The 23,758-nt window shown below is 51.1% G+C and overlaps 1 protein-coding gene and 1 long non-coding RNA gene across 2 annotated transcripts in view; one reads left to right on the top strand and one right to left on the bottom strand.

Annotated features, from left to right (window-relative positions):
• Dnmt3a (DNA methyltransferase 3 alpha) overlaps positions 1-23,758 on the top strand; it is a 75,873-nt gene that overhangs the window by 13,815 nt on the left and 38,300 nt on the right. The window contains exons 3-6 of the mRNA XM_028778081.1: positions 361-465; positions 14,976-15,243; positions 21,876-21,919; positions 22,329-22,475. Of these exons, the coding sequence (XP_028633914.1) occupies positions 361-465; positions 14,976-15,243; positions 21,876-21,919; positions 22,329-22,475 (564 nt within the window). The remainder of the gene's footprint in view (positions 1-360; positions 466-14,975; positions 15,244-21,875; positions 21,920-22,328; positions 22,476-23,758) is intronic.
• On the bottom strand, positions 3,380-5,743 carry LOC114630000. Its single transcript, XR_003712749.1, has 2 exons — positions 5,267-5,743; positions 3,380-3,629 (listed from the first exon to the last, which is right to left on the bottom strand). It is a non-coding gene; the product is annotated as an uncharacterized LOC114630000 (long non-coding RNA).

Genomic DNA, 23,758 nt, shown 5'->3' with positions numbered 1-23,758 from the left:
AAAAAAAAAAAAAAAAACATGAAAACTCAGAGGGAGTAATACCCCACAGGAGGTCCCTGGGGTCCTTCTAGGATTTAGCTACCCAACTATTTTATTTGGCCAGTGCTTGGGATTAAACCTAGGGTGTTGTGCATGCTAGGCAAATACTCTGCCACCGAAGCTGCACCCCAGCCCTCTGTATGTACTGGGATGGGTTCAACTTTACCATACAAGAGGACTGGGGACAGCATGGCACAACCCTGGAAATGTGAATGTTCTGGAGGTAGCACAGGAGGAGGAGGCCCATGCCAGTCAAGATAGCCTGGAACACAGTGCCTTCTCAGGTCAGCTCTGGCTTACAGGGTGTGTCTGTGTCCACAGGAAGGAGAGGAACAGGAAGAAAATCGTGGCAAGGAAGAGCGCCCGGAGCCCAGTGCCACGGCCCGGAAGGTGGGGAGGCCTGGCCGGAAGCGCAAGCACCCACCGGTGAGTGTCCTCTCTCACATGACCATGCCTGTGCTGTGCACAGCAGCGATGTGTATCTGCAAGGCCTTCGGGACATGAAGGCCAGCTGTAGGGCTTTGTCACTTCCTCCGTTCTTTGAACCTACCTTTCCTTTCTATATTTTCTCCAGTTTTGAACTAGAGGCCAGAAAACTTGTCTGTGGGTGTGGGAGCTGAAATTTCAACCAGGCTCTAACCCCTGGCTTCCCACTGGAAGGGTACCAAGAAAGCCTGCCACATTACCCAGCTGGACTAAGAGCCTCTGAGTCTGGCCCCTGCCACAAAGCCATACACTAGCCATGGTCCTCTGCTCCCAGGAGGACCAGAGGGCAGGCAGAGCCTGATTCCAGAGAAAGGAAGACATGCAGGCTAAGCTTCTGCAAGAGAGGCCCCAGGCACTGCTGAAGGCCTGCAGGGTGGCTGGCAGTGGTGTAGCTGGCCCACAAGGTCCTGCTTCAGGGAGCCATGCTGCTGAGGCCTGGGGGAGCTCTGGGGCTGCTCTTGATGGAGAGAGCTGGGGGCGGGGGGTGTGGCGAAGCTGTGGGCTGCAAGAGCCTGTCTCCCTCATGCCTAAGGGTGGATAATTCCTTCCCAGCACAAGGCCAGCTGGTTCCTTTCTCTTACCCTCACCAGCAGAGAACAGTAAACTTGGAGCTGGAGGAGCAGGAGGATGAAGGGGAGCTGCAGCTCCAGATTGGTAACAGTCCTTCTTCGGGGCAGTGGGACAGCTGGGAGTAGTGATTTTCACACATCCAGTTAGGGAGCTGGCTCCACAGAAGCCAGAGGCTCGGGGAACCTGTGGGGAGCTAACGGGAACCACAGCCAATTCTGCGTGACGTAGAGGGAAGGAAGGGCGGAAGTTAGGTAACTAGCTGGTAAGTAATTTAGGACATCTTAATAATAAAGCACACATGGATATTTTATGGCCTGTAATGAAAAATTCACCTGACAGTGGAAGAATGAAATGAGTTCAGAAGAATTTCCAGTTTGAGGCAGCTGCACAGGCAGGTTCCCCCTGCTTCTGTCCCACTCTTTCACCCAAGAGCACCTTTAGGGGTGAAGGCGTGTGAGGGAGAAGCTGGCTCTATTTGACTGCAGGCATGTCCTTGCCCCCTGAGGCACCTCAGCCTGAAATCTGCAGAGCAAATCTCTGCACTCTATTCGCTGAGGACCCAGAGCCACCACCTGTAACAAATAAAGAACCAGTGACCCTTTGACTCCAATTTGTCGGTCTGGAATCAAAAGGCAGGCGCAGCACCGAGGGAGGGTGAAAGTCTGGGGTCAGAGGGTATGAGGAAATAACTCGCAGAAAGAGACTGGGCGGGAGGCATTGAGCCCTTGCCTGGAGCCGGCTTCGGTACAGAAAGAAAAATACTGTCTTTGAAGACCAGTGGACCTGGTTCAAACACCCCCTTCACAATCCACCACCTTTATGAGCTTGAACAAGTCACAGCCAGAACCACAGGCAGGGTGTATTCCTTCTAGGGTGCCTGGGATGAATTCAGTCCAGTGCAGAGCAAGGGCTAGGCTCGTCCCTGCCTAGCACCGTGGCAATCACAGTTTGACAGGAGAAAGAATGTCATGTTTGGTGCTTCCAAGATACATGACCTTGTTCAGTGGCTGAACCTCTCTGACCACTTCCTCCCTGGTAAAATGGGCTGCCCTGAATACCTGCTCTGTATACCTCCTGGGGTGCTTGCAAACAGCAGAGTGGAGCCCAGATGGGCAGCACTGGCCAGATAATAAACTTGCATAATTTCAGTGTCCATGGACCAGGCTGTGAGCCTTTGGGGTAGGGACCAGCACTGACCTCTCAGTGCACATTGTGCAAGCATCAAGTGGTGTGGCCCATCCCTTGCCCTGGGTGACACTGAGGAGTCTGGGACATGAGACTGAAGAGACCTTGGGGTCTGTGAATATGACTTGGTTGGTAGAGTGCTTGCCTCACATGCATGAGTCACTAGGTCAGACCCCAGTTCTGTGTAATGTTGAGCACTTGGGTGTGATGGCAGAAGGATTAGAAAGCCAGCCAGGAGCTGGGCAGTGGTGGCACACGCCTTTAATCCTAGCACTTGGGAGGTAGAGGCAGGCGGATTTCTGAGTTCGAGGCCAGCCTGGTCTACAGAGTGAGTTCCAGGACAGCCCGGGCTATACAGAGAAACCCTGTCTCAAAAAAAACAAAACAAAACAAAAACAAAACAAAACAAAAAAGCCAGCCAGGATGCCTGCTGGTGGTGTCCCAGCACTTGGGAGGCAGAGGCAGGCAGATTTCTGAGTTCAATGCCAGCCTGGTCTATAGAGTGAGTTCCAGGACAGCCAGGGCTGCACAGAGAAACCCTGTCTCAAAAAACCAAAAAAAAAGAAAGTCAGCCAGGTGGTAGTGGTGCATAACTTTAGTCCTGGCACTTGGGAGGCAGAGGCAGGCAGAGCCAGCCAGGTCTACAGAGTGAGTTGCAGGACAGCCAGAACTACACAGAGAAACCCTGCCTTGAAAAAAAACGAACAAACAAAAAACCAAAATAATAATAATAAAAATTCAAGGTAATCCTCAGTGGAATAGCGAGCTTGGAGCCATTCTTGGCTCTGTGAGACCTTGTCCAAAACATTAAAGTAAATTAAACAAACAAACAAACAAACAAACAGAAAACTTTTGTAAGGGACTGGAGAGTTGACTTAGCAGGTCCACTTCTTGCTACTGCAGAGGACAGCGGGTTTGACTTGTAGCACCTACCTGGTGGCTCACAATCACATGTAAGTCCAGGTCCAGGGGATCAGGTGTTCTTTTTGACCTGCAGGAGTACCAGGCAGGAATGGACCACAGACACACAAGCAGACAAAACCCTCATATTTTTTTTTTTAAAAAGTCTTTTAAAGGACACCTTGTACATTGGAGAAAGTCAGCTTATAGAATTCGGCTTTTATTGGCAGGCCACCTGGGGATGTTTCCTGTTCCTGCAGACTACAGATGGCCTTAGTCTGGGTTCTCAGCTCTTGTGGGGCAGGTGCAGCCTCGGCTTTCTCCTCTCTCCTGGTGTTCTTTTCTCCTTTGCAGCAGGAGCTCAGGCGGGCTTCTCTGGGGTCTGCTGCAGCCCTGGGACTAGATTCCCTAGGAGCATTGGAACAGCCCTGTGTGTCTCCCAGGCATATCTGCAGAGGGCAGGAGATAATGAAGGGAGGCCTAGAAGCCAAGTGTGGCCGGGGAGAACTTCCTTCGCATAGGCTTTACTCTGCAGCACTGGACACAGAGGTTCAAGTGAACCATCTGTCCCTCCTCAACCCCAAATTAAGTACCCTTGGCACCTCCTCAACTTGTCCCCAAGCCTGTGCATCTTTGTCTTCCTCAGACATCTGTCCTTGGGTGCTGCTGTGTTAGTTTCCTAGCTAGGGATGCCCAGGCTAGCTTTGCTTCTTGCCCTTCACCTGGGAAAAAGAAACTTAACTTCCAATCTAGTGTACTAGAAAAGAGTGGCACAGTAATATAGTGCTTGGCAGGTCTCTGAAGAATCTTGTATTCTTGCTGCCCCCAGGATACTCCAGGCTCTTTCTCTCCACTTGTGCGGTGTGATAGCCCTACTTGCCTCTTCCCTTGGAGCCACACCCCATCAAGTCTTGCTTGAAAATGAAGCCCAGGGCCAAGGGTGTGTGGTTCAGCAAGCAAAGGTACCTGCACTCATTGCACGTAGCTGGCAGCCTGAATTTCAGACCCTAGAACCATGAACAGGCGGATGAAGAGGACTGGCTTCACAAAGTTGGTTTGGAATTTCCACGCCCCTGCTGTGGTCTGTGCATTGCCCCCATATAATACAAGCACACACACACACACACACACGACACACAGACACACACACACACGGAGAAGTATATAATAAACAAAGCCCAGTATGGCCCCCTTGATGGTAAGTCCCCCTTGACCTGCTTGTGAGATCAGTGTGGGTGAAGTACTAAGAAACCAGACACACGTTTAGATGCAGTGGTCCGCACGCCTCACTACCACACGCATGGTCTCTGCTGTCCGCAGAGAGCTCTGAATCAGAGTCTAGGAGCTTGAGGTTTCTAAACTGCAATCTAATGTATTTACTTATTTACTTACTCACGGAGTGGCACTCAAACCTAGTTTACCCATCTTCAGCCAAGTGCCCCGCCCCTGATCCCCAGCCCTAGCCCCGGAAACTCCTCCCCTCCTCTACCTCCTCCTCGCACCCCTTCTTTTAGTAATGAACATTATTATTCATGTTCATTGTTTTTACAACGATCCGCTTTCTTAGCAAGTAGAGAAGTCGGAGTCCAGCCCCACAACAGCTTCCTGGGCTCTCAGCCCCTACCCCCAAACCCTAAATCATGGATTTGCTTTTAACTCTGGATAAGTAGAGTTTGTTCCTCCACTGGTTGATTGTTTTTTGAGACAGACACATTGAAGCCCGGGCTGTCCTTGAACTTGCCACAATCCATACTGGCTCCTTTGCATGTCTGCCAAGTGGAACTTATTTCATTACCTACAGTCGATCAAGTACCAAGACCACGAATAAAAAGGCAAATAGCACAGCTCTTTGTCGCCTACAAAGGCCGGTTCCAAGACTTACCTCAGGCTAGCGAGATGACTTAGTAGGTAAAAGCCTGAAGAATCTGTGCGGGATGGAGACCAGCTCTCAAGAATTGTCCTCCAGCCTTCATGCCAATGGCATGAGTATGTTTGTGTGTTACGTATACACATATGCACACACACACACACACACAAGCGTGCTCTCACACACACCCTAATAATAATAATTAATTAAAAGACTCACCTCTTGGATCCCCCGCTCTCTACTGTGAAGGCCCTTGCTTTTCTTCTCCCTGGGAGCCTGGGTCTCCAGAGGCTCTTTTAAGTTAGTATATGAATGCAGGGTACACCGTGCATAGTGTTCCCAGAAAACCACGCAGAGAAAGCTGAGATCTGGGTGTAGCTCAGTTGGCAGCATGCTTGTTGTGCATGCACCAGGCCCTGGTTTTGATTCTCAGCACCACATAAGCATGCCTATGGGGCCAGGACTTGAGATACGTTGGATCAGAAAGAAGTTCAAGGCCATCCTTAGCCAGCATCGAATTCAAGGCTAGCCTTGGCCACGTGAGACTCTATCTCAAAAATAAAAAATAAAAGAAAGAAAAAAATATAACTGAGGGAGAGTTTGACACAAATCCCAGAAATCCAGGTATAATTGGGGAGGCTGGGGTGGTCCAAGGACTGGGAGATGAGCCTGCTTCAGAGTAGGCATCGGCCTGCGTCGCTGGCAGCATTGCATTGGTGAAAGCCAAGATACTGCCAGCAACAGGAAACAGGAAGCCAGCTGCTGGGCTAGGAGGGGCTTAGGAAAGGAGCTGGCACCTGGGCTAGGGCCTGTGGGCTGGCCAGTGCCCATGCTGGGGAGGAGACTGGTATGTGAAATCAGGCCTGTGTGTGCGGCTCAGTGGAAAGAAAGGGCCGTTTCCCTGTTCACTAGCTCCTGAAGACCCTGCACTGTGACAAGTGGAGCTGTGTAAGGCTGGTTCCTGCACGGTCACAAGCCCAGACAGCTCTGCAGAGGTCTTTGTTCTTTGTGGGTGGTTCCAGCTGGGGCAGCAGAGGGACAGTTTCTGCCTTGGCCCACCGGACCCTGGGGTTGGGTGGTAGGGGTAACAGGTCCTGCAAGGTCCACACCCTGTTTGCTGGCTACATGCATATCAGTGGGGATTTATACCCACCAACTTCCTCCAAGGTTATTTTTGCTTGGAGGGAGCATTCTGAGGTCACTCTTGCTAAGAATAACCCAGCAAGGGCGGGAGGAGGAGTGGGTGGGAGCTGGCGCCGAGCTCAGCTGAGCCAGGCTGGGCTCCTTCGTCCATAGCAGCCTCCTGCACAGCCAAGAGGGAGTGGGTTCCAGAGGGCAGTGTTGTAGGGCAGAAGGGCAGAAGCCAGGGGAAGCCAGGCAGTGCCGGGCTGAGCCTCAGCCGGGCAGTTTTACGGCTCCCTGGGCTTTGCAGTGTGGCTGACTTTTCCATTCTGAGAGCCATTTGATTCTTCTCCAGCAGAACTAAATCCCCTCCTTGTTTCCAGACCAGACCTGTGCTTTGCAAGCTCTTTAACTGGAGACTTGATGGCTGATCCCCCCTTGGTTTTAGGCTCTCTTAGTCCTGGGCTGCTGCTCCCGGTCACACCCCAGGAGTGGCCTTCCAGAAGGCCTGAGCGAGATAGAGTGGGATGGGGTACATGCAGCTTCCAGGAGTTTAACACTTCCTGAAGGTTGCCCTCCTGAGCATGCAAGAAAATTCTGAGGGAGGTCAGTGGTGGGGTGGGGGTGGGCATGCCACCAGGTGTGGACCTTGAGGGTCAAGGAAGCCAGGGGAAATCTACTGGGAAATGTGGGGCCTGCCTGGCTCTTAAAGGAGGGCAGGAACCAAGGGGAAAGTGGCAAGTCCTGCTGAGGTCTTGCTGAGCAAGGTGGAGCAGGCATGTTGTATAGGGGTTGAGAGGCTAACCCTGAACCTACCAGCCTATCTTGTGGACCAAGGTTCCAGTCTAGGTCTTACCTAGAAAAATAATATACAAGAGACCTGAGGGGTTTTACTCTTTATTTTATTTTTGGGACAGGGTGTCCTGAAATTCAAAATGTAGACCAGGCTAGCCTCAAACTCACAGAGATATGCCTCCTCTGCCTTCTGAGTATAAAGATTAAAGGCATGTGTGCCACCATACCCAGCTTCCTGTTAGGCACGCACAATCACACCTTGTGTTCTTACTCTGTATCCTTTAAGGAACGGGAATAAAGGGAGCACGGGGCAAGAAGCAAACCCTGACCTGGTGGGAGCACAGAAAAACAGAGCCCTGTTCACTGGTCAGATGATGGGGTGAAAGGAGAAGCCACAGGCCCCCAGCAATGGCTCAAAAGGGACAATGCCAGCTGTGATCAGAGACCAAACCTTCCGAGGTAGAGTCGATAGAGATCACTATAGGGGCTGCTCCTAGCGTTGGGGCTGGAACTCAGTGGTAAAGCACTTGTAATTCACCATGCCCGAGTAATGGCTTCTTTACAGTGTGCCTCCCTTCTGGACTATGGGCGCTGCCTTTCCTTTCTCTACCCCAGCATGCTAGCACCCAGCAAAGGACCTGGCACCCATAAAATCAATAAATTTAATTATCTTAAGCCTCCTGAGGCAATATGTGGAGCTCGTCTGAGGAAGATGGCTCCAAGGCTGACCTCTGTTCACACACATGCTCACACCACATGCTCACAGTCCTCAGCAAAGCTCCCAGGGTGACCCAAGTACAGGACAGCCATCTGAAGGACAGTCACCTCCCTGGCTGAGTCTCCCTCACAGAACTCCAGCATAGTGAATGCTGGAATGGGTGAGTGGGAGCTCCGTAAACAGCGTGGCCTGCTGGGGGAGGGGAGGGAATGCCACAGTGGATGCCACCAGTCCTCCTCTGGAGGAGGCTGGACCCAGCAGCTGTCCACATCTGTCATCTATATGGCGAGGGCTGTGGGAGCGAGGCATAGGCTGAGGGTTACTGTTTCAGGGGTGCAGAACTTCTGTGTGGGGTGATGGTCACAGAACATGAATAAAGTCAATATATATTTCAAAATGGTTAAAGTGACAAATTTTGTATATACTTTATCATGGATTTGGGGGGGTATTTTGTTAATTTTTATTTTTTGAGACAGGGTCTCCCTACATAGCCCAGACCTAGCCTTGAACTTATAGCAATCTTCTTATGTCAGTCCACAAGTGCTGGAATTACAGGTCTGGTTCACCACAGCCAGAATTATTTTTTTTGTTAGTTTTTTTTTTGGGGGGGGGGTTTCGAGACAGAGTTTCTCTGTATAGCCCTGGCTATCCTGGAATTCTACTCTGTAGACCAGGCTGGCCTCGAACTCAGAAATCCACCTGCCTCTGCCTCCCAAGTACTGGGATTAAAGGCGTGCGCTGCCACTGCCCAGCAGATTTCTTTCTTTCTTTTCTTCTTTCTTTTTTTAAAATGTGTTCCTTAAGGCTAGATGTGGTAGATGTTAGGGCATGTAACAGCATCCATGACCTGTATCCACTAGCTGCCAGCATGTGACACGTGACACCAAACCAATCTCCAGCCACTTTGCCAAATGTCCTGAGGGGAGCAGTGGTGTTTCCCTGCAGGAACCACCCATGAACTCTGCTCAGAATGTGCTCCATGAAGCAGAGGCTGAGGAGGGTGCTGGGTAGCAGAGAAGCAGGGGAGAGTTGTCTAGAGACAGGGATAGAATCATTCCTGGCAGGAGGCAAAGGTCAGCAAACTCTGAGAACTTCTGGGAGTGAGAGCCACTGTGGATTCTACTGGTCCTTGGGGTGAGGTTGGACCCAGCAGCTTGACACATCTGCCATCCACGTGATGAGGGCTTTCAGAGCTGGGCATAGGCTGTTAGCAGGGTTTACAGACCCAGAGTAATGCATGCTGGGTGGGGGAGGCAGACAGCGACAAAGGGACCAGGTTTGACTGAATCCTGGGATGTTAGTGTCAATCTCCAGAGCATCCCTCCCCCTAGTTCTTCAGAAGAGAAGGTCTTCACTACTGCTCTTGCCTTACTGATGCTGTCTCCTGCAGCTGTGCTCAGTGCCTCCTAAGATGGCCAGCAGTGACCCCTGGAATGTCTGTCTCAAGGCCTTGCTGTCTTCTTCAGAGGCACTGTTAAAGAAAGCAAACAGAAACAGCTGATGTGACACTCTGACATGGCCACAGGGCCAGAGCTCCCTCTGGACTCATGAGCTGGGTGTTTGAACTTTGTCGTTAATGGAGCCATTGGGAATATTTATGGAATAGTGTTGTGGTCCTGCTCTGTGATAGATCCAACTGGCTTAAACCAAGTCCCCGTGTTCCAGGAGTGCAGGAGCTGCTAGGGACAGGGAAGGGACAGGAACTCAAGGCAGACTCACAGGTCTGTCTGCTCAAAATGCCACCCCCCTTTTTAAAAAAGGGTTATTTATTTACTTATGTATATGAGTACCCTGTAGCTCTCTTCAGACACACCAGAAGAAGGCATCAGATCCCATTACAGATGGTTGTGAGCCACCACATGGTTGCTGGGAATTGAACTCAGGACCCTCTGGAAGAGCAATCAGTGCTCTTAACTGTCTAGCCATCTCTCCAGCCCCTGAAGTACCCCTTTTAGTAAGTCCCCACTCCTCCCCAGAATCTGGCAGGCTTTGGTCCATTGACTGCAGTCTGGATTCCTCCCTCTGGGTAGTTCTGTAGATGGATTTAGTCTCTCAGTTGCCCAGGTCCCACGAGCCCTAGGAAGAGGCCATGCTTATCCCAGGGTCCTGGAGAGTAAGGAGAAGCAGGGGTCGGCTACGGTGTAGGAGTCATGGGTTCACTTGAACCTCAGCTCAGTTGCTGACTCAAAGGAAGTGGAGTAGTTCACTGTGTTGAGTGCTTGCCTAGCACAAATGAAGCCCAGGGTCTACCCTCAGCGTTGTATAAACCGAGTGTCGTAGTGCACACTTGTAATTCCAGCACTCAAGAGGGCAAGTGGTGGGGAGGTAAGGATCAGGAATTTAAGGCTAGCCTCAGCTGCATGAGGCTAGCCTGGATTAGGTGAGACTCAACCTCAAAAAAAAAAAAAAAAAAAGGAAACAAAGAGTCAAGCAGGAGAGGATAGGGGTGTTAGGAAGAGAGCTTGGTGGGGGGGGCTGGGTGATAGCTCATTGGTAGCATTTACATAATACATGCAAAAAAGGCTCTGGGTTTAATTCCAAGCACCAAAATGGGGAGCAGGGGGATGGTGTGGGCCAATGGGCAGGGGTGAGCCTTTCAGCCATTGAGCTGATCCTAGACCTACAGTCATGTGATAGATTCCCATATCTTCAAGCCCACCTGTGTATTGGCTCTCACCTCTGGGTGTATTGATGCTGCTGCAGAGGGGGTCCTGCTGGCAGGGCTGGTGGGGCAGCCCTATGCAGTGTGATGGAAAGACTGTGGCCGGGCAGAGAGCTAGCACTCCTGGCTCCGTGGGCTATGGCGTTGGTATCCACAGGAATCGAGTCCTTGGGTAAGGGGGCCATGTGATCCTCAGGCATCATCTAGGATGATATGCAGCAGCTCTGTAGGGGCAGCGAGTGGCTAAGAGAGAGAGCAACCAAGACAGATTGCTTCTGTCCAAGTGTAACTGCCCGCCTCCCTGCCGTACACGTTGGCTTTGTGGTACCTGGTACCACAGGTCCCTGGAAAGTGTCTACCAAGGCAGTGAGGCATGGCCTTCTCTCATGCGTTACTCACTTCAACCTTGTGGAGTTGACAGACTGACACAGGAAGGTGCAAGGTGCAGTTTCCGCCCTGAGGTGGGTCAGGCACATGGCGTGGGGGCTGGGGACGAAAGGAAGCGGGTGGTCGTCTGTTCTCTCCTCTTTTCTGCATGCAGCTGCCCAGCAGCCTGGCATGGCCTGTGGTGGCTTCCTCCCTCCCACCGGCACTTCCTCTTCGTGCTGCAGCCTCCCAGAACCCCTGGCTGCTGAGGCCCCAGTGACACGGCTCCTCAGCCTTTTCTCTTCCCAGATGAAGAGCCCAGAGCATAGACTGCTGGATCAACTAGGCCAACTGCTGGGGCCCCTCAGGAGGTGGTACAGTCAGACCCTGGGTTTGCCACTCTCAGGGCTCCTCACTAAATAGCAGTGAGCTATCCCATCCCAGACATGAAATGGAGGCTGTGAGATGAGGGGTCAGCAGCTTGTGCCTCTCAGGCTATGTGCTGGTGCTGCAGCCTTTCTGGAGCGAGCTTGTCCCCTGGGACTTAGTCCCCTGGGACTGCCCTATGGATATACTTAACCATAGGGAACTGGAAGTTGTAGGGCTCACTACAGCAGGAAGCAGCTCAGCTCCAGTACCCACAGTTGGTGTGAGTCACACAGCATCCACTAAGCTGGAGGGAGAGCCATATGCGCGGGTGTGGAGAGGTGCCATTGTATTTGTCAGGGGAGAGGTGAGTTCTAGAACCTTCTGGGTATCATGATGAAACACGATTTTGGATCTCATTGTGTGTATGACTATGTGGACAAATGTGTAACTTACATGTGACTGAGAAGTCTAAAAAGGAAACCTAGCCCTTTGGCATATGTCTGCTGTCCCTGCACCTGGCACACAGACCAGGCCAGCCTCAGATGCACAGTTTGAAGCCAGCCTAGACTATCTGAAACCTTGTTTTATTTTGTTTGTTTATTTGATTATGTATATGAATGCTCTGCCAGCATGTATATATGATCACCATGTGTATGCATGGTGCTTGTGGCTGTCAGAAGAGAGCATTGGATCCCCTGGGACTGGAGTTCTAGTTGTAAGCCACCATAGGGTTGCTAGGAATTGAACCTAGGTCTTCTGCAAGAGCCATTAACCACGAATCATCTCTCTAGCCTGAGATGGAACAGAAAGTCTAAAAAGATGGAGTATGGTTCCCACTCCTTCAATTCTAGCACTCAGGAGATGAGGGCAAATCGCCCTGGAGCTCCTGAGTTCCAGGTCAGCCATATGCTGAGACCCTGCTTGGGGATGAGGGTGGGGGCTGGAAGGATGTTTACCAAGCTGCTAATGATTTTCAGGGAGAGCATAACTTGGGGTATTAATATAAGATTTTAACCTTTTTTTTTCAAAGATTTATTTATTTATTATATATGAATACACTGTAGCTGTCTTCAGACACACCAGAAGAGGGCATCGAATCTCATTACAGATGGTTATGAGCCACCATGTGGTTGCTGGGATTTGAACTCAGGACCTCTGGAAGTGCAGTCAATGCTCTTAACCACTGAGCCATCTCTCCAGCCCCCGAGTTTAACCTTTAAAACAAGTATTTTCTTTAAAAAATTTGTGTTTACATTTAATTTATTTGGTGTGTGTGTGAAAGGGAGATGAGACTTGTGTGAGAAAGAGACAGACAAAGAGACTGACAGACACTTTCATGGAGGAGGTCAGAGGACAACTTTCAAGAGCTGGTTTTCTCCTTCCAACTTGTGGGTCCTGGTCATCAGACTCAGGTCATCAGGCAGCAAGCACCCTTACCTGCTGAGCCATCTTGCCAGCTTAGCTTTGGTTTGTGCGATTCAAATTTTTATGGGGCTGCGGATTTGGCTTAGTGGGTAGAATACATGCCTAGAAGTACAAGGCCCTGGGTATAACTCCCAACCCCACATAAACTGGGTGTGTTGGTACATGACTATTATCCCACACTCAGGAGGTGGAGGTAGGAGATTCAGGAGTTTAAGGTGATCCTTAGCTACATAGCAAGTTTGAGGCTGGCCTGGGCTAACTGTGACTCAGTCACACAAAAATATATTATGTATGCCTGATTATTTTAAAAGACTTATTTATGTATGTATATGAGCACTGTGTTTGCATATATGCCTGCATAACAGAAGAGCCATCAGACAGAAGAGGGCATCAGATCCCACTATAGATGGTTGTGAGCCACCATGTGGTTGCTGGGAATTGAACTCCAGACCTCTGGAGCAACAGTCAGTGCTCTTAACCACTGAGCCATCTCTCTAGCCCTGTATGTCTGGGTTTTTTTTATTACTGATTAAAATGTATATATTCTTGTTGAGACAGACTCTTAGTATGTTGTCCTGGCTGGCCTAGCACTCAAAGAAATCTGTTTGCCTCTGCCTCTGTGCCATCACATCTGGCCCATTACTTTTATAATAGAAAAGAGTCTGGGCAAGGTGACAACATGCCAGTTGTCTGAGGATACTCAGGAAGCAAAGACAGAGGTTCATCTTTATCTATATAATGAGTTCAAGGCCAGGACCCCGTGAAACAAAGACCAACACAAGACTAAGGCAAAGTATCTGTTGACTAAGCATAGTCACCGTACCTTTCAAAAGGCAGTGAGCCTACTTTTTCTTTGTCTGTTTGGTTTTTGAGACGGGGTCTCATGTAGCTAGGTTGACCTCAAACTCACTGTGGAGCTAAGAGTGACCCTGAGCTCCTGATCCTTTTGTCCCTACCTCCCAAATGCTGGGATTCCTGGCACATGCCACCACCCTGGCTCAGGTCTCACCTGGGGCTTGCCGAGCTAGTTCTGCCACTTCCTACCCCTGAGCATTCTGTAACTGTGCACACCCTGGAGCCTGTGAAGCCAGCAGACCCTGAACCAATCAATCATCTCCCATCTTCTGAGAGGTTCTGACCATTTACCTCCATATGAGCAAGAACAGAGTTCACTAGAACACACACACACACACACACAGAGAGAAAGAGGGGACAGAGAGCACAAGCCAAGAGATACTGAAAGGGAACTGGGGTTCCAGGACGATGTGAGGACAACCAGAGTGATTTGGTTTCTACCAGTAGTAGCCTTAGCAGGTTCTGACCTCAGGCACCAGGGGATGAAGCCGCCTCTTCTTTTTCCAGGCAGGCCTATGCCCAGGGCTCTGCACAGGCTGGAGACTACTTGGGGCCTTGGTTAGCCTTGGTCTGAGAATCTATGGGGTCTGAGTTGGGGGACAGAAAGCTATGAGACTAGGTCAGGTCCAGAGAATGCTGTTGCTGCTGCTCTTCCTCTTCTTCTTCCTCTTCCTCCTCTTCCTCCTCCTCCTCCTCCTCCTCCTCCTCCTCTTCCTCCTCCTCTTCCTCCTCCTCCTAGATCTATTTATTTATTTTATGTATGTGGGTACACTGTAGCTATCGTCAGACACACCAGAAGAGGACATTGAATTCCATTACAGATGGTTGTGAGCCACCATGTGGTTGCTGGAAATTGAACTCAGGACCTCTAGAAGAGCAGTCAGTGTTCTTGACTGCTGAGCCATCTCTCCAGCCCCCCAGAGAATGCTTCTTATGGAGGACCATGTTGACGCCTCCCTCACCCATGGTAGCATAGAAGGAAGGCTATGAGAGCTGAAGTCAGGCCAGCCTCAGGCAGCTGGAATTGATTGGGTGGTATTTAAATTTCCTGAGGAAGGGTCCAGTTTCAATAGGAAGCATTTGTTTTGTTTTAGTTTCTTGTTATGTTTTTATTTATTATGTTCATCTGTGTATAGGCATGTACACAGTGCTTATGTTGAGGGTCAAGGACAGTTTTGCAGAGTGGGTTCTCTTTGGTGTGGGAATTGAACTTAGGTAACCCAGCTTGCATAGCAAGTACCTTGTCCAATGGAACCATCCTGCTTTTAGTTTTTTAAGGCAGGGTTTCATGTAGCCCTGGCTGACCTCAAACTCTGTATGTGGCTAAGGATGCCCTTGAACTTCTGATCCTCCTGCTTCTACCTGTGAGTGCTAGGATTACGGGTGTATACCACTGTGTCTGGTTTATACAGTACTGGGTACTGAACCCAGGGCTTCCTGTTTGCTAGCCAAGCACTCTACCAATCGGGCTGCATGCACAGCTGCAGGGTTATTTGTTTAGAAGTGGAATGCAGTGGGGAGTATCCTGGGGTGGTGAGATCAGGCTGGCCCACCTGCTTGATCCCTTAAACCTGCAAAGGTCTCGTCCTTATGTTTGTCCTTCTTCATCTTTGCAGGTGGAAAGCAGTGACACCCCCAAGGACCCAGCGGTGACCACCAAGTCTCAGCCCATGGCCCAGGACTCTGGCCCCTCAGATCTGCTACCCAATGGAGACTTGGAGAAGCGAAGTGAACCCCAACCTGAAGAGGGGAGCCCAGCTGCAGGGCAGAAGGGTGGGGCCCCTGCTGAAGGAGAGGGAACTGAGACCCCACCAGAAGCCTCCAGAGCTGTGGAGAATGGCTGCTGTGTGACCAAGGAGGGCCGTGGAGCCTCTGCAGGAGAGGGTGAGTCCCTGCCTCAGGGAATGCTCTTCTGGGGCCTCTGAGCTCCCAACAGTCACAGACTTCAGTCTATGGCAGATTTCAGGATGATGGGCAAAGGTGGGCTGGGACATGGCGGTGGTCTAGAAGCTTCTGGATCAATACAGCATGTGCACGTGTTTACTTGGCCCACCTAATGTGCGAAACAATTTTAATAAAAAATTAGATGCCAGTATTTAAAAAGCAAGAAATTCCAAATGAAAATCTGGAGTTTTGGCTCTTCATGGGAGGGCGGGGGTGGGGAAGCTGGCTCTGGCAACAGACAACAGTGGGTTTGTTTGTGTAATGCCAAGGGATGCTATACTGAGATAATAGGTGCCCCCTTCTTCTTATGCTGGTTGTGTGCCTCAGTTTCCCTCCACTGCCAGCTGGCTCGCTCACTTTTATACTTGACCTGCCTTGGCTCATGAGGACCACAGGGGCCACGTTTACCTATCCCAGTGCAGAGGTCTTGCCTGATACACTGTAGTTTGGTTGACTCCGTAGAAAACTTGGTTCTGACAGTGGACACCGAGGGGAGGGCTGGAGGAAGAGGTCCTCTGTGCATGGCCCTGCTTAGACCTCTCCATCTGGGGACTTTATGGCCTAGCCCTGGAATTTTGGAAAGTCGCCCACTTTTCTCTTTCAGGTTAAGCCAGAGCTTTCAGGGCCAAGCAAGCTGTAAACAAGTGAGTAATGAGGACAGCTCACATTTGTACTGGCTTCACAGTTTACTCGGCGCCTCCTCTTCCATTATCACATTTGATCCTCCCGGGCCCTGCCAGGTTGCTTTGCATATGTGCATTTTAATTTCAAAAAGTCTTCCTTCCAAGTGTGTATGATGGGATGAGTAAATTGATTAATTGGCACAACTTATTTTGCATGAATCCAAACCTAATATTTATGCAGAGGAGGGAACATTTCCAGAAAAGAGGTTTCCAAACTTATTTTGAAATATCTTTCATTCATTATTCAGCAAATATTTAAGCACGCTCTGAGACACTTTGCATTTGTTGTTCTATTTACTCTTCAAACGACCTTGTTCAAGAGGTTTGATTAGCCCCCCTTCAGTCCAGAAGAAAGTAGAATGTAGAAAGTAACACACAGCCTCCAAACCTGGCCTCTGGCTTTCAATCCTTTAACTTTTTGTTGGTGGATTTTTTTAAGGGTTTCACTGTGTAGCCCTGGCTGGCCTGGAATTCACTGTGTAGACTAGGTTTCAAGCTTAGATATTTGCCTGTCTCTGCTTCCTGGGTGCTAGGATTAAAGGCATGCACTATCAATGCCAAGCCGGGACCTCTAACTTCTGATACTTCTTCCTCCACCTCTTGAGTTCTGGGATTGCAGAACCAGGCACCACAATGCACATTTTATTATTTGTGTGTGTGTGTGTGTGTGTGTGTGTGTGTGTGTGCGCATGTGTGGCACTTGAGTGTGTGTGTCTGGCACTTGAGTGTGTATGTGTGTGTGTCTGTCACTTGAGTGTGTGTGTGTATATGTGTATATGTATGTGTGTGTCTGTCACTTGAGTATGTGTGTGTATGTGTGTGTATGTGTGTCTGACATTTGAGTGTATGTAAGTATGTGTGTGTATGGCACTTGAGTGTGTGTGTGTGTATGTGTGTGTCTGTCTGATCCTTGAGTATGCCACAGCATACATGAAGAGGTTAGAGGGCAACTTGGATTTCGTTCTCTCCTTCCATCATATAATGCCTTGGGATGGGGTTCAAACTTAGATTGTCAGGTCTGGCAGCAAGCACCTTTATCTCCTGAGCCATCTTATCTGCCCATCCCTGTTTTTATGTGGTTCTCAGGCTTGAGCCCAGGGTATTGAACCCAGGATTTCATGTATGCTGGGCAAAGCACTGTACCAACTGAGCTACCTCTCCAACCCAGGTCTGGTTGACTTTTGCTCTCGAGCCTCTTCGCTCTCTCTGGTTCTCTGTACTGTGTGGCTCTTGAGCTGTCTAGGCCTCATAAGAGATGAGAGAGCCTGAGCAGAGAGAGATGAGGAAGCAGAGATCCCCCTTGCAGCTCACGGTGACAGGTATGCTGGAGCGCTCAGTGCTCTTCCTAACCAGATACTGTGTTCCTTCAACTCACCTCTGGAGGGCTAGATTCACACCAAGGCAGGTACTAGGACAGCCCCTCCCACCCAGCAGGATGGAGCCAAAGCTCCAAGGACCTTGCTCTTTGACCTTGACTTCAGGGCTTCTCTGTCTGCATTCTAGTTCTTAGGCACTCAGTCAGCCAACAAGTGTTCATGAAACATGTTTGGTGTGTGCCAGGTCCTGTATTGGTCTGTGGAAACCATCCTGAACAGAAACCTGGGTCTTGTCCTCAAAGATCTCACAGTTGGCTAGAGACTGTGTGCTTTCAAATGTGTCATGAGGACTAGACAAGTAGCCCTGGGTTAGATCTCCAGCACTGCAGTAACTGCTATGGTGCCCAAATCTCAGGATTTGGGGGAAGAACGGAAAGTAGGAGTTCAAGATCATCCTCTGCCTATCAATTGTTAGGCCATCCTCCTCTCTCCAAAACAACTCAAGCTCTCGAGCACACAAGCACACACAAATGACAACAGAGCCAACTGTGCTGTTGTGCTTGAAGGACAATGTTCCTGGGGCAAGGGGACAGCCATGAGCAGCTAGGACTTCCGAAAGTAAGCTGGCCCCTGGCTATCCTGTTATAATCAAGGGATGTGTTGAAACCCATCACGGGAGCGGTGGGGGAAGAAGATAGTGAGAACACACTGATTCCAAGGTGAGAGAGAACAGGGCATCAGGGACCTGACAGAAGCCACCAGACTGGAGTGGAAAGAAATAAGGCAGGCAGTGGGTGGCAGGTAGCCAAACCAGGCTTTCCTGGCTGCCGTCTCACGGCTGACCCGACAGGCTGTGATTGGAAAGGATGACTTTCCACCTAGGTTCCTCAGTGGTTCGGAAGGTCTGGGAGGTGGGGTGAGAGGTTGGGAAGCTGCTGCGGATGTGGGGAGGAAGCGGTCCGCTCTGACAAGTTTTAGGCCAGCAAAATAGATCTGCATAGATGGAGGGAGACTACCAAATGCCAGAGGTCATAACCGGGCGGTGGTGGCGCACGCCTTTAATCCCAGCACTTGGGAGGCAGAGGCAGGCGGATTTCTGAGTTTGAGGCCAGCCTGGTCTACAGAGTGAGTTCCAGGACAGCCAGGGCTACACAGAGAAACCCTGTCTCAAAAAACCAAAAAAAAAAAAAAAGAAAGAAAGAAAGAAAGAAATGTTCAAGAAGAGGTGATAACCTAGGCTGGGGACTCAGACAAGGTCTGAGCATGGTAGGCACACTCAACTTCCATTTGACCTTGGGGAGGGAGACTCACCCCTTCGTGACCCTAGACATCCAGGAGGCGGACAGTGGCCTCCTGGAGGCTCTGGCCTGTGTGTTGGTATATGGGGTCTGGCCACAGCTCCAGCAGTCAGCTGACAATGACTGCATCTCAGCTGAGGATTTCAGATGAGGAAGAGATAGTTCCCCTCATTCCAAGGCTCTTTTCACCCATCCTCTCGGGAAGCCCACTGTGTCTGCCTCCACTGCACAGTGTGCTCTCTTCCTCTGCTCTGGGTCCTCCAGCCAGCTGTGGTCCATAGTACCTGTGACTCCAAGATGCAGACTCTGTAGCTCTACCTCAGAGATCTTCATGCTTCCTGAGAGCCCTCTTCTCTCTCCTTTCAGCCTTGGGCCATGTGAGGAAGACCTAATGGTCTCTGCTTTTCTTATGGGGAAGACAGGAGGGCAGCCAGGTGTGGTAGCTCACTCGTGTGGTCTCAGAACTTGTTGGATGGAGGCATCAGAGATTCAAGGTCATTCTTGGCTTTGGAGGTCAGACCAGGACACATAAAACCTGGTAACAGACAGAGGAGTGTGGGTGAGTGTCAGCAAAGGCTGCTTGCTCTGCTCACACAAGGACAGATATGATCCAGTAACCATGTTTATATCAAATCTAGCACCTGCCCTGTCACCTGGATATTGTCTCATTGTAAAGAGAATGTGGGGTAGTCTTTACTGGATAGTCTCTGGCTAACAGGTTAAGTGATTGAAGCCCCTGATGTCCCCTGTCCCCAGGACCTGAGGTGCCTTGGAGTCATGTTCCTATCCCCAGAGGCACTCTGGAAGGCACACAAGGCACCTAGCCCAGGGACCCTGAGTCTGAGCCAGGAGCAAATGGAAGTGAGAGCCCTGGCGTTCTGAGACAGCCAGTTTGTGGTCTGCTGGCAAGACTGGAGAGGGAAAGAGTATGCGTACGTGGTGCGTGTGTGCGTGTGTGCGTGCGCGCGTGCGTGCGTGCATGTGACTGACAGTGAGAAATCTCATGTAGGCATGCGCAGTCTTTCAGGGAAAAAATTCCAGAAAGAAGCCAGTTGGAAACTTTTTCAAGAAGTCTCCATTTGGGAGACTTTGGGGCTGGAAGACTGGCAAAGGAGGCAAGGAATGATGGTGGCAGTGCACTTCAGAGTCAGAAGCCCTGAAATCTAGTTAGAGCTCCGCTCACCGGCCCCTCGGTTCCCTCTTGTGAAATACTCAGCAAACTCAACCATGTCTTCTTTTCAGGTCAAATTTTCTTATATTCAAATGAATAAATCACTCCTGGTAAACGTAGTCAAAAGCCACTGGGGTAGAAGGGGGCGGTATTCAGGAAACTCCTAGGTCCGATACTCAGTCTAATAGCCTGGGCCAGCTTGGAGTCCTCACTACTCTCCGCAGACTGCTGCATAGTTGCTGCAGCAGCTGTTGCAGCCTCAGCAGGAGCCCTGATCCAGGGCAGGCGCCCCCTCCTGGCAGCCTGGGATGGGCTGAGCACCGAGGTCCGAGGGAGGGGCTTGCCCTAGAAGGAGGAGGCCCAGGGCAAGTTTGGGGGGAAACCCCGTGGAAAGTGGGGAGCAGACTTGTGGGAGAGAGAACATGAGGAAGCAGGGAGGAAGAGACGAGGCGGGTGAGACGTGCCTTAAAAGGCCAACCACGTACTCTGTACTGGGAGGACGCACACCCCCCACCCACACATGGGTGACAGCCACCACGCTCCTCCCACGCACCGCCTCCACGAGGCCCACGCCTGCCTACCACGGGGTCCACAGCCCACGGGGTAACCAGCAGGGGCTCTGCCCTCCCTTTCTCCCTCCCCCGCTCCAGCTCCTGTAGATGGAGCCCGGCACACGTGGCTCTACAGAGCGCTCTAGGCAGGTGCAGAGAGGAACCTCAGGTCCTGGCTGGTGACAGTGGGGGAAACGTCCAGGCTAAAGATTCGGAGCCATAAATGCTGTGGGTGGTTTCCGCTCCTGAGCTGGGAGATGTAGCAGGGGCTGTTTTTTCCGTTTGGGGCTCTTTGTTTTTTGCACCCACCCACCCCAACCCCCCACCCCAAGCACACCAAGCTACATGAGCCAACCTTAGTGTCCTTCCTGCTCTGGGCCCAAGCCTTGTATTTTCTGTCTCAAAGAAAAGAATTTAGGCACCCAGGTGAAGAAAGGCGGCCGAATTTTCCCTACTTTAGGAAAAGCCAAACAGCTAGCTACCACGGGGCTGCCTGGGAGAGGAGCCTGGCAAGCATGCAGAAATGGCAAGATGTAGCTGCCCTCGTGTCCGGCCTGTACAAACACAAAGAGTCCTTCCTAAAGATGGCGCTGTGGAGACTGCGGCTCCCAGCCCAGATGTCCTTCCCAGGAAATGGAATCAGTGCCCAGTCCCGGCACTTTGAGAAAAGCCAAAAGAACAGAAAAACGTGTGCAACAGGGAGTTCCTTATAGAAGGGAGGCATGTTGGCACGTACCTACTGTACGCCAAGCCCTGTTCATGCACTCATTGCCACACCAGTCCTTAGAACATGTCACTTTGGGTCAGTGAGGAAACAGGAGAGGTTAGGGGGTCACGGTGAGGTGGTTAGAATCCAGACTGAGCTGGGTGGCACACACCTTTAATCTCAGCACCTGAGAGAGGCAGATTTCTGTGCGTTTGAGGCCAGCCTTGTCTCCAGAGCAAATTCCAAGACAGCCAGGGCTATATGGAAAAATCCTGTCTCCCCTCCCCTACCCTCAAATCCTTATCTTGACCTAAGAAAGAGCCAGGAGTGGAGGACAGTCTCCATGTTGATAATAGGGCCATACCATTTAGAACTGTTTATAGTGAAGAGACAGACTCAAAAGATGGAGCTGTTTCCTGGGGTCTGTTCCCGCTGGCCCACTGTCTGTGTACCAGCACCTTTTCCTGCCCCACACAAAGAAGTGAACACAGTCTGGCTTCTTCAGTCCAACCCCTGCTCTGCCCCTCCACCCTCCTGCTCCTTGCTCTGAGGGATGGCTGGGGGCAAGCAGCAGATGGTAGCTACTTCGAAGCCCCTCTTGTGTACTTGAGGCCAGGGTCCATAGGCCAGAAACCATGCCCCTGACTTTTTCCTTATTCCTTGGGCCTGGGACCTGGACCAGGATCTCTCTCTGCTCCAGACCTTCCCTGGCACACGGTATGGCCAGCGTGGGTGACGCAGGAACAAGCAAACACTAGGAGGACCCTGACCCCATAGAGGCCCCCAGGCTCCTCTGAGCCACCCCTGTGACTTGGTCAACAGTCCTCTTGTTCTTCCCTTTCTACAGGCAAAGAACAGAAGCAGACCAACATCGAATCCATGAAAATGGAGGCAAGTGTTTTCCTCACCCCCAGGGGCTCTGTGGATCCTGATTCTAGAAGAAAGCCACCTCTCTGACGGACTGTGGCGAGTGTGTGTGAGGGGGCCCGAGGGTGGGTTCCTGCCCCATCTTTGGTTGTCCCTTGTGAGAGGGAGAGGAAGTTGGGGGTGGAGGTTGGAAGTCCCCTAGTGAGGCAGCCAGCTCACCCCCCTCCAGAGATCAAGCACTTCCCCTCACTGCCTTGTTCATGTGTCCCTACCAATCTGAACCCCTCCTCAGTGGGGTCAACCCCTCTGGTCAGGAGCCAGAATTTCTATATTCTGTTTGGGATGAGTGACCCCTCTCAGTTTCCCCTCCAGGAGGAGCAGACCCCGCAGGGTATCTGTGCCCACCTTAATACCTGTCTGTCTCTCTGTCTAGGGCTCCCGGGGCCGACTGCGCGGTGGCTTGGGCTGGGAGTCCAGCCTCCGTCAGCGGCCCATGCCAAGACTCACCTTCCAGGCAGGGGACCCCTACTACATCAGCAAACGGAAACGAGACGAGTGGCTGGCGCGTTGGAAAAGGGAGGTGAGACGCCTTCTATCCTTGGTGCCAAGTGTGGAACTGCCAAACCAAAAGTCAGTTCTAGCCACCTCTGGGACTTTTGTTGGGCCGTAGCTGAGACCATTTCCCCCTAGGGTTAACTCCCAGTGTTTTCAGGGAACCACTACTTGGCAGTTGTCCTTTATCTTGTTTATGGGTGCTAGCCATGCACGAGGTAGTGTGTGCACATAGGTAAGCGCTGTACATACAGCACTCCGGCACCTGTGGACGGAGTTGATGTTCTGATGGGTGAGGACAGAATTGAGGGGAATTGGAGGCTCAGTGAGACCAGTTCATGGGCAAGGTAGGTCTCTTGGAAGAGGTGGCATTTACCTTCTTTGAGTATCTAGAGAAGCATGGTCAGAGAGAGAAATGACTCAGGAGCGGGTGACAGCCGTGGCAACAGGGTGCTTTGGCTGGATTTTGGCAATGGAATCAAAGACATGTTGATAGAAAGGTCAGAGAATTGCTACAGCTGTGGTGGACACTGTCAGGAGTGACCTGGACGCAGGCGAGGATTGTACTGTTTGCTCTGACTGGCTGTTGGGATGGAGAATTCAGTGTGGGATGCCAAGAAGCTGGAGGCAGGGCTCAGGGTCTGTGGAGCCTACTCAGTAGAGGCCAGAGAGGCAGAGTCTCAGAATTTTGTGCACAGAGATGCCAACATTTGGGGGCAATGAGAAAGGAAGAGCTGCAGCTGTGGGGTTGAGGTGGTGCCCAGGAGGCCAGGAGAGGTCCCTCTGTGAGAGCTGCTTTCTCTATACAGTAGCTGTACTGGCTGGGGGCATGTTCCCAGTTGGTCAAGCTTGAGGGAGCTGGAAGCAGCCCAGAGCTGTGAAAGGGAAAGGGAAAGCCACATAAAGACCTAGGCAGCCATTAGTCCTCTAAGGTCAGCTGTGGGAAGGGAGGGTGGTGGGCACCACTCCCGCAGGGAGAGAAAGGAAGCAGGGTCTTGACCTCAGGCTATACAACAGTATGTGCTTGCTGGTCCTAGAGAAAGTTCCAAACAAGGGGTGGGGTCATGGTTCTGACTGCCTTATTGTTTCTAGTTCCTTTGAGATCCAAGAAGGCAGAAATCATCCTTCTGAAGAAGGAGAAAGGGCAGCCTGGCCAAGGTCTGAGAGGGGTGCTTTTAGCACTGAGACTGTGTGGTACAGCTTCAGAAAGTAGGCTGCTCTCTCTTCTCCCGGGACCCTGGGGATCAGAGAGGCTCTGCCTCACCCTCGGTCTATGTAGTGCCTCTGCTCTTGAACCCTGGCAGAGGTGCT

The sequence above is a fragment of the Grammomys surdaster genome, unplaced genomic scaffold, assembly GCF_004785775.1.
Source record: "Grammomys surdaster isolate TR1022 unplaced genomic scaffold, NIH_TR_1.0 324, whole genome shotgun sequence".
Classification (NCBI taxonomy): Eukaryota; Metazoa; Chordata; class Mammalia; order Rodentia; family Muridae; genus Grammomys; species Grammomys surdaster.
The sequence above is the reverse complement of the archived record's forward strand: the minus strand, read 5'-3'. Positions and strand labels throughout refer to the sequence as shown.